At 33.6% G+C, this 13,361-nt stretch overlaps 1 protein-coding gene across 6 annotated transcripts in view; it reads left to right on the top strand.

Annotated features, from left to right (window-relative positions):
• The window catches only part of TSC22D1 (TSC22 domain family member 1), a 124,429-nt gene that overhangs the window by 25,908 nt on the left and 85,160 nt on the right, over positions 1 to 13,361 (top strand). Inside the window, exons 2-3 of one of the 6 annotated variants that reach the window (XR_012495433.1) lie at positions 6,947 to 7,116; positions 7,858 to 9,728. The exons of 1 other annotated variant lie outside the window; for it this stretch is intronic. Coding sequence is in view for 2 of the 5 variants with exons in the window: in XM_074329311.1 (XP_074185412.1) it covers positions 6,960 to 7,116; positions 7,858 to 7,956 (256 nt within the window). In the remaining 3 variants the exon portion in view is untranslated. Of the gene's footprint in view, positions 1 to 5,650; positions 5,806 to 6,946; positions 7,117 to 7,857; positions 9,729 to 13,361 lie in introns of those variants that run through there. 4 more of the 6 variants (XR_012495432.1, XR_002139609.2, XM_074329311.1 and 1 more) reach the window with 4 other exon arrangements.

The raw sequence follows: 13,361 nt of genomic DNA on the forward strand, positions 1-13,361 counted from the left end.
TACTTTCAGGTACAGTCATTTCAGGTTTAACAGAAGCATGGGTTCCTAGATTATTTATGTTGTTGATACTGTTTTGCTACAGTTTACTTCTAAGTTTCATTGCTTTCTCAAACTTTCATAGGTTGATAGAAATGGCAAAGCACATGACTGTCAACTGATCTGTTCAAATGAAATTGAAGGAAATAATTTCAAAATTCTACTTAAAACAGAATGTTTATTATTCTAGCATTTATCATATACTAATTATTAAAAAGACAATATTTAACTGTTAATAAAAATAATATGATTTGGAAAAGTATAAAATTAGTTAAAACTCAAGAGTCCTAGAGACTAACTGGTTTTGATTTTCCTGCTCTATAACTTACTACACATATGTTCTTCGGTGAGTTACTTCACTACTTTGTGCCTTAGTTTCCACTTCAGTGCAATTGGGATGCTTATAATAGTATATGCCATAGAGTTATTGTGAAGACTGAATGAGGCAATATATATAAAATGCACAATACATTACATATAATAAGCTCTCAACATATGTTAAAAATAAAACAAAAGGTTATGAATATTTATTTGTAATTGATTTTATAAGGTAAATTATTTGGGAATTTTGCCATTTGTTTTTTAGTAAAAAAAAAACAAACAAGAGGGCTATTTATGGCACTAAACTTTATTTCCTATGGAAATTTTTAAAGAAAAAAGCAGAATTTTTTATTCCTTCCATTTTTATGATGCAGGAATAAAAATTCGTAATGATAATTTGAATTTGAAGACCTTTTGGTTTTTTAATCTACCTACTCTCTCATATGCTTGCTGTAGTCTAAAGTTAACTTCCACATTAGTTGTTTAACGAAAACATCATTCAGTTTGTGTGTTTGTAGTTGAGATTTTCTTTTTTCATCTCTGACTTACATTCTTCTGAATCCAAGCTCTCTGTGTAGAGAACTATTTACCAAAGAAATTAAACATAAGCAAAGCGATCACCATCTGATTACTTTTTTGATATTAGTACAGAACATGAGGTAATGCTGTCATTTCCACTAGGATTAGTTTTTAAAGAAAGATTGGAGTAAACTTTTCATATCAATTAAAAAATGTCGATTTATTTTCTTCTCAGTGGATATTCTATAGGTATGTCAAATATGGTACCTTACTCAGAACCTTTGGTTTTATTTTGTACTTCCAGCTTTGTTTTAAAATAATTTGACTTACCAAATAGTTGCAAAATACTACAAAAAGTTCCTGTTACCTTCACCCAGCTCTCCCTAACATTCATATTTCACATAACCATAGAACAAATATAGAAATCAGTAATTAATACTAAGCAATCTGTAAACTTTCCATTAAATGACCTTTTTGGCCCAGGAGTCAATCTAGGATCTCATTTGTGCTTAATTGTCACATCCTCTGAGTCTCCTTCAGTCTGGGCTGCTGCTGCACTCTCTTGGCCTTCCTGACCTAACTCTTTGGAAGTACGAGCTAGTGGGAATGAATGCCTGATGTTCTCTCATGATCAAATTGAGGTTAGCATTTTTTGGCAAGGATACCAGGAGTTGATGTGTCATTACCAGTGCATCATATAAGGATATATGTACATGATAGCGATTTGTCCCATTACTGGTGATGTTTTCTTGATCATTTGGTTAAGGAGGTGTTTGGTTAAGGAGGTGTCAGGTTTCTACATTGTTAAGTGGCTCTTTTTCCCTTTATAAGTAGCAAGTGTCTTGTGGGGAGATACATTGAGACTGTGTAATGTCCTGTTTCTCATCATACTTCCACCCATTAACTTTAGCATCCACCGATGATTCTTGCTTTAAAAAGAACTTTTTAAATTTAATTCTTTTAACATCTTTTTGTTGTTTTATGATATGTTATATTTCTTGTCATTGATGCATAAGAATCACAAAGGAATTAATGTAAAGGAAGCCTGATTCATAAACTGTTAACTTTTTTATAGTCTTTTATATTCATCTTTTTCTGAATACACTCAAGAATGTAGCACAACACGAGATCCTGGAATAAAAAGTGTGGTAGAAATATGACCCTTTTGTTTTTCAGTACTTTATGTGTACTTCAGTATATGTTAGTCATTATAAGAAAAAAGCCAGATATTTTATAGTTTCAAAATAAACCGGTAAAATGATGCTAGAGAGGTAAAGGTAATGGGTTGGGAGGTTAATTATGAAAAGAACTTGCCAGAGTAATTTCCTTGAAATTACTTTCATTAAGGTTTTATTTTTGTTAAATATAGAAACTTTTTTTCATTCAGAGGAGACAGTGGCAAATTTAATATTTTTGTGTTTAGTCTTCTTAACCCTGAAGTTGTCTTGTTAAAGGCAACTTGACCCTGAAGTTGACTTTCTTATAGTTGATATATATTTTTATGATCACTTTTATCTTTTATTTTATAGTGGATTAACTACTATAAAAATGTATTGTGTGTTTCTTTTTTATTTGTTTTACTTCTTCATCTTAGTATAACTCAGTGGTACCTGAAGATACACTTGGGTTAGCTTCTATTATCTGTCTTGTAACAAATATTTGACATTTAAACCTAGTGAAATAACATTTTGGATCCTAATAACATTTTTGGATAATATCTTTTCCAAAAGATTGACGAGAAAATATATTGATCAATCTTGGAATTTGGTTAGATGTTGAGTTCTTAAAACATTACAGTAGGGTTTTTCATTCTCATTACAACTTTCTTCCATTTTAGAGAATTGCTTTCCGTGATTGTGTATCCTCATAATGCTATGCATTCCGCAAAGCTCCAAGCTTTCTTCCCTATTTTATTGTTTCTAAGGTACATCCCATTTGACAGTATATACTAGATGGTGGTTTAGAAATCGTCTTCTTTTCCTCCAGAGCCAATGTAATCCCTTGGCTAATTCTAAGGAAGCTGGGTTTTGCTTTTTTGTTTGCTTTTTGGCAATATCATTCATTTTTTAAAACTGAAAATTTGAAATTGGATGTTCTGGCAGTGCCTGGTTTGTTTTCTTACTAATTTTATATCTCGAAAGAGAACATTAGAAAATCTATACTGGGTGTTGTAATTTAGCTAAAATTGGGATCATCTGAGGGTAATATCTTTGAAGTTTCTGCTGACCATACTCTAAAATGAATCCTAGAAGCTGACCCCCTAAAGTAATCTGTGAAAGTAATACTTTTGATAGCTTTTTATTTTCTTTAGGGTTAAAAAGTTGAACTTTTCAGTGTCTACTTTAGATACCCGTCAGCCACTTAACACAGTTCTCCTTTTTGTTTCTTCATCAGTAGACTTCATGTGTTTGTAAACATGCACTGGGTTTACCTAACTCAGTGTGCCAAGCATTCTTCTAGGACTGGAGATACAAAACTCACTGCTTCTATGAAGGATGTTCTTTCATTTTCTTCTTAATGCCAGCTGGGGCTGTTCTGGACACTTGGAGGCATTTGTGAGAAATTATTTTTCTTTATAGATGTGCCTTAGAACCAGCAAGAACTAGTGATAAAAGATGAATAGGAAAAAGATACTACAACATGCATCCAATTTAGAGTAGAATGTCTTGTTTTATGAGTAATCTGCCAATCTGTAAATTAACACACTCAACTTCAGATGAGTTATAACACAAGTGAATAGAAATCATAGTCTCTGTAAAAATGTGTTACCTTCTGTTTCATTGCTTAAAAATGATTTGGTGTAGCTTTCCCTTTTTCTTCAGTATTAGAAAATTTTAAAACTAATTAGTATATGCTCATTTAATAATTTAGTATTGAGAACAAATATTGCAAATAGTCTAGTTTGTACATTTCAGGAGAATTTCTCAGAGTGGTATTTATATATAAAATACTTAGATTTATTGCTTCTGGTTTGAATATAACAGGATTTTCAGTAGGAATCTTCAAAAATTTAAGTACTTATGGAAAATTTTAAAATGATTTTATTCAATCAAAGATGTGTACTGGAACACCCGTTTGAGTTCCTTTGTGACATTTCAGCATTGCTGATTTTGTTGGCTTCCGTTTGGAATTTATTCCCTAGTGGAGTCCTACAGTGGCGTACTTAGTTTTTTTCCCTCTTGAAACATCACATAGAAGAATGCTGTCTATTAAAATAGAATTAGGTGAGGTCCTACTGTGTCGTTCTTAAGAGACCCCCTTCTGTAGTCGCACACAGATTGCTCTTTCTTGTTTGAATAATGATCTCATTTTGAAAGTGTGTTTACATTTTTCTATAGAAATGGCACAATATCAAATCCACAGTCTTCATACATTATTAAGTCCTAAAGCAAGAGAGATACTAGCTCTCCTCAGTGATTCAAAATAATTTCTATTTAGGGATGTTAGTTTATCATTTTGCATATGAATATGTTGAATCTACAAGTTTTGGTACTTCAGGCAATCTTACGAAGTTATATCCTGAAAGTAATCTGACTCGGGAGAAGTTTCTACAAGGACCTGCTTCTCTAGCCAGCTCACTTGCCCTATGACCTAACCTAAGGACATTTGTTGTTTGAAATCTAAGTTTGTTGTAGATTTAATTTATATGCTCTGTGGAGTGTGATAATCAAGGCTTTGGAGCTCCTACTGAAGGGAAATTGTAAACTTAGCCCAATATTAATTCTGAGCAAGATAAGATTTTTGGGGGGCCTTTTATTTTCAAAGTGAAGTGGGCCTGTAAACTTAAAAAATAAATTATCAGGTATATTTCTTGTTCCAAATGGAATGTTTCCTTTTTTTGTCTATATTTTCAATCAGATATATTTTTACTACTGGTTAGTAGTCAAGAAATGAGGGAAAACTGGGAAATTTGGAAAATCATATCTTGTTTATAGTTTCTGAATATATCTGAATCCAGGTAATTAAGTTTTACTTAGATCTCATTAATTTGGAAATCTTTACTAATTTTTATGGTTTATATTGATATAACAGACAGGAAAAGGAATGATTTGTCAAGGCAGTTGATTAGAAAAGACTAGAGGATGATCGTTCAATAATTTTAGAAGCACGTTTGCAGCAACTGTTTGCTCTGTTATAGGTACAGTGAAAACATAAATAGCATAGTTCTGGTGTATTAATTTTAAGAGTTTCTTGTCTGTTAAAGAGCGAACTCTTAGGAACTCCAGCTGCAGGGGACTTTGTTAATCTACGTGGGATTTTTGGATTCTTGAACATACCTAATTAGATTGCAGTTTTTGAGATACTCAGTATTCAGGTCTTTTTCTAATTTGTGCTCCTTTCCTCTCGTCATCCCTCATATAACTCCTCAAAGTGATTATACTGTAAAATTCTGTTTTAACCTACTGCTCAAAAAAATAGTCTTTTCAAAACTGAAAGACTTCAGGACTTAAAATCTATTGGAAACTTAAAAAATAGCTGGCACGTAGGCTCATAAAATATTTTCGTAGTTATTTATTTGATACCTCTTGCTACATGACAGTTTCACCCCTCAACTTCTTTTAGATTTCTTTTTTTCATTTCTGTCTTTAATTTTTGGAAGTTAATAGATTTGATGGTTAAATTTGTATGTAGTTCCAAACTATTTTCATTCCTCACTTGTACAGAATTGAATGTATTCCTAAAGCAGAAGTGTTAGCTCAGTCTTTCATCTTTAGGCTTGTAAAAAGGTTTAGTCTAAATGTTGTTAGGTAATGGAATAACCGTTCCTTTTCAGCTATTGGTATACGCAAACTGGCCAGCAGAGCCAGGAGGAAGTGAAGGCATTAGAACATTAACTTGGGTTGGTTGCTACCTTCTTAGTGCTGAGACTGTAACCTTGTTGGTTGATTGATAGAGAACAAGAGAGCACAATCCTCGTTCCGCTAACAGGTAAGGAACCCTTGTGATAAACCAGTTGGTGTGAGTGAGAGATTACTTGATTGTATTTTTTTCTTAACTTATCCCCAAATATAATATGTCCCTGAAATAGGGTAGTGTGACTGACTGTGTCCATACAGCAGGAATATGCAGCACCTTTCCATTTAGAATGAGATCTGAAATTTAATAGGGATGTGTCACTCCGAACCACAGAGTATAATTGATCTGTTTTCCACAGTTTATCCTGCAGTCCCTATAACTTTAAATACATGTCTACTATCTTATTCTCCTTTTCAGCTTTTCCTTGATCACATGCTATGTGCTTTGTACTTCCTTCTCTTATTTATCTTATTCCTATAATAATGCAAACTATTTTCCAGTATCTTTATCATCATCTATTATTTGGGTATATCTTACTGCTTTAATTTCTGCATTGTAACCATTAATGATTATTTCCTGGTCCTTCTTGACCCCAAACCAATTGATCCTATGTTTTGAAAAGATTTTTAGTCTGTTACTAGCTGTGTCCACTATTTTGCCCTCCCATTTTTAAATCTGAGTGCTTGAAGAATAAATCTTTTTCAGAGACGGTAGTCGTAGCTTGATAAAATTCAGGTTTAGTTTTGTATTGCTATAATATGGGACTATAGTCTGATTAATTCTTTAAATTACTGAAGACTTAAAAACCGAGAAATTCAGCTTCTTAGACAATTCCCAAGGTTTAGTGGTATTCCTGTTAATATGCTTGATTATTCTGTTTCTACTTTTCAATCCATCGTCTTCTCTTTGACAGAAGAATTAACTGGGACTCCTCCTCTGATACATCTGAGGTCGAGTGCCTTTCCCTGTCCCTTTAAGACAACCGTGATCTTGTTTCTAGTCGTAATTTATCATTTTCTGATTCGGTCTTCACCACTTGAAGTAGAGTGGTTTGTCACAGAGTGTTTGGCTTAGACCAAGATAGGTCCCTTCTTAATAATTACTGAGGAATTAATCATTTGTGGGACAGATTTCTAAAACTCAAATTAAGAAGGCACTAAAGAAAGTATGCCCAAAGGTAGCTCTTTTATATCCTGAGGATAAGTCATTACAAACTCAAATGACCAGAGAATGTAATTTCTTAATAAGAATTTTTTCTTAAATCTATATTCAGCTCTCTATTTCAGTGCTTCTCTCCTACCAGAGGTGCAAGGAGTGATCCTAGAACCACAGATACAGCCAAGACCACGGAGAGCTTTTGACGTCAGGGGTCCACTTTCTCCACTGAACCCTTGGAGGCAGAATATCCAGCTTCTGGAGAGAGTGGGAAAGGATAATAAACAAGTGGGTGCTTTCCATTATTTACTTGGGTTTATTTATAGATTGGAGTGTCCTTCCATTGCCCATTTGATTCTATTGGTAAACTCCTTGGGTTCATATTAGAACCGAGTGGGGCTGCAATCTGTTTGTTTTGCTAAGAATGCTAACTAGTGCCCATTCGAAAAAGAGACCTACAATTTATTTCATTTTTCTCTCCAGATAATTAAAGCAGTGGCAGTGGGTCATATGGGGCACTGGATTTGGTGAATGCCTGTGTAGTCCACAGGAATTTACAAAAGGGAGTATTTGCCCGTTTTAGCCTTTACTGGTATTAGTGGACTTCTGAGTGCTCTTTTATATTCCAGTAATGAAGACGTTTCTGTATTTCATCTTTGGGCAAGCTGGACATTTGCACTTTTCCTAATATACACCGTCTGATGTCCAGGTGTTATCCACCCTGTTAGTGAGAAATTTTTGGTCTGTTTCCTACCTCAGCCTTTAGGCCTTCATGTTAATTAGACCATTTAGAAGATGCAGCGATAGTACTGTAACAGTTTTACTGTCAAATCGAGGCTTCATTCTTTAAGAAGAGAAATATGAATGAATGTAAGTTTCAGATATAGTATCCCTGAAAGCTGTATTAAATGTACTCACAGTAGGTTTCCAGTCCCTAGGAATAACGTTATTTGTGGCACAAGAACCTTATCCTACATTCCCCATGGCATTAAGATGGTTTTCTCTTGGTTTCTTGGATGCCACGGGCAGGATTGGATCCCAGGAAGTTCTTATCATCTGCAGCGGGTAGAATGTGAACTTGGTGCCTTTGGCAAGTTTTCATTTTTCCTTGGTGGATTCCTTCTGTGACTCCAGGTATCTTGATAATGGGAGACTGGTTTATTTGTTCTCTAATTGCCCAGATTTCTTTCAACTGGTAAACACCATACTTCAGCAAAAGGAGCTCTTCTAGCAGAGTCTTCATGGATGATATGTGTCACACATGCAGCACCTGCAGTGGAAGGCAGTGGTGAACGGAGCCACGCACTCTGTCTAGAAGACACAAGGATGAGACAGAGCCACCGGGTCTTGTCATTTATAAACTTGGGAGATTTGCTCTGGTGCACTCTTGGTCTGCAGATGGAAAGGCTCAAATAATGAATAAGTTTTTCAGATTGGAATTTTACATGGCCATGAAATATTCCTTTCTATTCAGAAGACTGAACGAGAGGAAGCACGAGAGACTTCTTTCTCTTAAAAGCAGCTCTCTGTATCTGTTTTATTTAAAAGATTTGTGGGATTGAAAAATCACCTTAATCAAGCAGGCAGACTTTTTTTTTTTAGTAGTAGAGGAGATCCAAAACACTTAATGAAACTGTTTTTTGTTGCCTGACACTGAAAGGAACTGAATTATTCCCAAATTACTTTTAAAATCAGGATACACTCTTTTAGCTTATCTTTTTCTGGTCTTGAGCCTTAATTCTTATTTGTCAAATCAACAAAGATTCCATATAGAAGTAGAAGAGACACCTTTTGAGATGAAAGTAGCTGTTCCTTCTTCTAAAGTAGTAAATACCTATTAAACCTGAGGTATTATCCTGCATTGAAGGCATAGTAAAATTTGAATGATACTGAAACAGAGTCATTTTATAGAGCAAAGGAACTAGTAGTACCTGTGAATAAGTGTTGCAAAATAGTTACCCAAACTGTCAATTAATTGATGGCAATAGTTATCAAAATTTTTCTGTTTCTCTTTTTGGTATTTATTAACTGGTCCATCAAGCTATTAAAGAAGTTTGTACAAGTTACCTGATGCTGCCAGTTTTGTTTGGTATACATTTTAAGAGTAGAAATTTGAGAATTATTAGTATGGAAGCATCTAAAATGTTTTAGGAATCTAGAAACCACATTTGCTAAGTTATAACCTGGCCTTTAGTCTTTCTTGGCTGTCTTGTTAGACCTGTTTTTTCCTCATTAATTATAAATAAAGTTTTGTATGTGTGGTACTTAAAAGTTGAAAACATCAATCTAAACTAAAATTTCTTTAGAGAGCTCTGAATTTTCATAAACAATTACAGCTTTTTATGTTTGATTTGTTTTCGTTAAATGTTAATATGACAGTTTTTACAAACACATATAAATTTAACAAATAGCTATTAAACATTTTAAAACTTGGGATTCGAAAGTGAAATTTGCTTGGAAACTAAGTTAGTTGAACTCTTTGAACCACAGTATAAACCAGTTTATAGCCTGTGAGATTATTAGCCTTTTGTTTCAGTTTTGAAAGATGAAAAGTGATTTAATCTCTTAATCTCATGCTTTGATTAAATTTTAGCTCTGTTCCTTTAAAGTGTGCAAAAGAAATGTAAGTGCATTTCTATTTACCTTATGCCACTTAAAGCTATTTAAAAGTGAAACTTTTTGTATATTAATGTGAACTGATTTGTTTATTTAAACTTTTATTTTGATACATTTTCCTTTCAGATTTTTTTACTATTTTATGTCACAATATGCAATCCTATATTTTTCAGTGTCTATTTTATGAATATTAATATAAGCTATTTTTTTCTAGAATGACTGTAATATTTGTATTATGTGATCATTTGAAAACTAATAAATATTTTCTCCGTGAAAAAAATGCACTTACTGATAAATGGCTTATTTTTGTTTCAGGAGTAGAAAATGAAAACTACAGCAGTATTTTTAAGTGTATTTAAATTTTATGTGTCTTCCTCTAAATATTTCTCAATATATATCCTGTCCTTGTGTATGTTAATCATTTTTGAGAAAACAGCTTTTTGAGCTATTAAAATGATTCTTCATTGGGCCACCCAGTGCCAAATTTATAAAATAGGTGATCTGTTTAATCTCTTTTTGCATTTTCCTTATTAGCTTCATGTTAGCTTTGTTTCCAGAAGGATTTTTTTTAGATGCCATTTTTAAATGTCAATTTTGCAAACCATTAAAACTCTTGAGTCAAAATTACAAATATTATAAATATTTATAAATATAAATACCACTATGGTCAAACCTTTTAAAGTGAAATTGATCAAAATATAACTAACCCTTACAACATAGCATGCAAGTGACAGTTCCTATACCCAGAAGAACACATCTGAAAATAATTGCTGATTGGAGACTACCCAATTTATAAGAGCTGTTAACAGGAGAAAAAAAGTATTTTTGTAGTTTTCTGCTTGAACAAATAATTGTAGGAGGGGAAATAATTGACTTAAGAGTCTCTTGCTTTTAACCTGATATCAAGACGACATGGAGAAGGATAAAATTTGGTTTTAATGATTCTGGTCTTTATAGCTACCTAAATTTAATCGAAGCCACTGGAACAATTTACCTTTTCTATGCAAAATCTGCTAGAAGCAAGAGGATTTCTCTTTTAATTTGAAGAAAACATATAAGAAGGGGACTCCAAAGACTAAAAATAAACATCATGATGGGGTCCTAGGCAAGAAGTGAAAAGTTTTATTAGTGATAACTTGTGGATGAAAATGAAATAATTTGGCTCCTCAAAGAAATTATACTCTGGGGGGGAAAAGAATTAGAAAAGAATGTTATAATTTAGAATAGCTACTGTAATTGGGGGGTGGGAAAGGAAACTAAAATTCTTGGCTTTATTCTAGTAAGTTTGGAAAAGATAAGTAAGGATTCTGTGGATAAAGTTTTGTTTTTAAAATTAAAGCTATTAAAAGGTTTAGAGACATAATATATTTCAATGGAAGGCTGTATTTTACTTGGATACAAAAAAGTCTAGAATCCTTAACTACATGTTTATAAAAAGGTAGGGTGTGGGGTGGAGGGGGGAGTTAAATAAAAGTTTTGTACCAGAAACTTCAAACATATTATAAAAATAATGGCAAAATGAGAGTTTTAACTAGCTTTAAAATAAAAATATGGAATGTTGAACAATGGCTTTCCTATGTCTTTGAGGTATGAGAACATAGGCTTATTATTACATCATCACTGATTGGATTAACTATGGTATAAACTTTGTTCTTTAGTTTTTTTAAATAACTTCTGTTTTAAAAAAAGTAAATGTCACATAAGCAGTGTGACTTCATAGCTTATAAATATGTGCACAGATCTTATTTTGCTTTGCTACATTGAAACGAGCAAAATATCAATGCTTAGATGTCTTAAGCAATTTCTTACTGTCTTTTTATTCAGGTATTTTTTATTTCCCATTAAAAAGACTTCATACTAATTTAGTCCCAAAATGTGAAAGATTTGTGTTTCCAAAAATAAGCATATAGGTGCTCTAAAGTTTTTTTCCATTAATATGTACGTCTACAATAATTAGATTACTGCAGTAAAAATGCTAGGGACCTTTGAGGTGTGCATCGGAGTTTTCAGGAATTATGGTCAAAGGGATCTCTACTCAAGAGGTAAGGTACGGCATAGGTAGAAAAATGTTCAAAATGTGTTCACTGTAATGTCTGATGATGATGGAAACTGCAACAGATATCCTTGGATTTTCAGACAGATGTAGAATTAGGAAAATAAGTTTTCTTAAAAATCTCTCCCAGAGAAAAGAGATGGATAAACCACAAATGTGTTTTTGTGTGACTGGAGTACGTTTAAAAACATACACCCACATTGTACCCTGTGTGTACTTGACCTCCTCTGTTCCCGGGCATCTCCTGCCCTCGCTCTCTTAGTGTTTATGGTCCACATTTCATTTAGCATTTCCTAGGCCCTGAGCTCTATTAAAATACTGTCCTTTGCACAGAAAGTTGAGTACATGAGATTATTGCCTGGCATCGTTTTTGCTGTGAATGCCTATTGTATTTAGTATATCTTAGAAACAAAGGAAACTGCAATACTCAATACAATGAGCTAGGAAAATGATGAGTTTTTTTTCTAGAATTAAATTACTAATATAATTGACTCAATAGATGGCAACATAGAAAACACCGTGTTCCATCCTGTCTTTTAATTCTTTTTATAAGAACACCAGCTCATGGACATTTGGCTTTTACTTAAAATATTAAAATAGTTGGCTGTCTATTCCAGTTTGGCCTTTATGTACAGCAAATGATAATGTTGATATGAACTAATGAGAACTCACTACTTCATGAGGGAGCTGGTGCCTCTGTGCAGGGTGCTCTCATGTCAAGAGGTTGATCCAGAATTCTCTTCTAGGTCAGGTTTTATTTGAAAATTACCTAGTTTAGCACCCTCATTTTATATATACAAGATAACTGGTATCCAGGAGTATATTTTTAATACCACATATATTTCTAATATCACAGTTGATAAACCAAATGTCTGTAGGACTCAAGGCTTGACTGCGAGTTCAGAGACCTGTACTTACTTACCTGAGCTTCACTGCCTGTCATGTCGATCCTAGTTCTGGGTAATACGGAGCCTGTCTGACTTCCTTCGAACATGGCAGCTGTCCGGAATTTTAAGGTGGCTGTTTTATACCCCATCAATTCCAAGCCAAGTTTTTTGTTTTTGTTTTCCCCCTACAAATTAAGACCTTCATTTTCTTGCTCTTGTTCATGTAGCATGGTTTTGAGATCTTTAAAAGTTTTGTAGCTCGTCTCTGAACATACTTCAGTTTATCAGTTTCCCTTAATGTGTGACACTGAACCAAGACAATACAGGTGTGCTCGTCCTGTGTTTGGCTTTGCAATACGCGTGCCACTTTGTTTACCCTGACATTTATTCATTAAGGTGCTTAATTTCATGCATGTTGAGATTCTATCGAGTAAAGAGTTACATAGTAATATGCAGTTTAAAAAAAAATTAGGTTAGTAGTATGTTTATGCAAAGACAAATGTTCACAGTTTAGTGAAAAAGGCAAAAAATTGACCCAAGGTAATATCTAAGACCTTGAGAAATCATAGTCAAAAAAACAATCTCCATTTCAATTACTTTTTATACTCTTGCTTAATTCGAACTCAAATAACTATAAATTCGTTGGTAAATGACTTGTAAAATATTTTCAGGTTGTCCTTGCTAATTTAAAGATAACCAGGCCCATTGGAGCTAAATTCTTGACATGTGAGTGACATTGAGAAGAAACTGAACTTGTGTTTAGTAACATAATTAAAATTAGAAATGAAAAGCAGTGCTTTAGTGGAAAAGTTCGGGTCTGTACCAAATGGCAGAAGATGAAGTAGCCCTGGAAGGCTGAGGCCGGGGCCTAAGTTCGTTCCCATGTAAGTGTCTTAACGCGGCCTCTTGAATACAGTGCAAATATTCCGCTGGAGCAGCGTTGTTTTGGTGTAACAGCATTTTAAGTGACTGGTTAA

This window comes from Rhinolophus sinicus, linkage group LG04 (assembly GCF_036562045.2).
Source record: "Rhinolophus sinicus isolate RSC01 linkage group LG04, ASM3656204v1, whole genome shotgun sequence".
Lineage (NCBI taxonomy): Eukaryota > Metazoa > Chordata > Mammalia > Chiroptera > Rhinolophidae > Rhinolophus > Rhinolophus sinicus.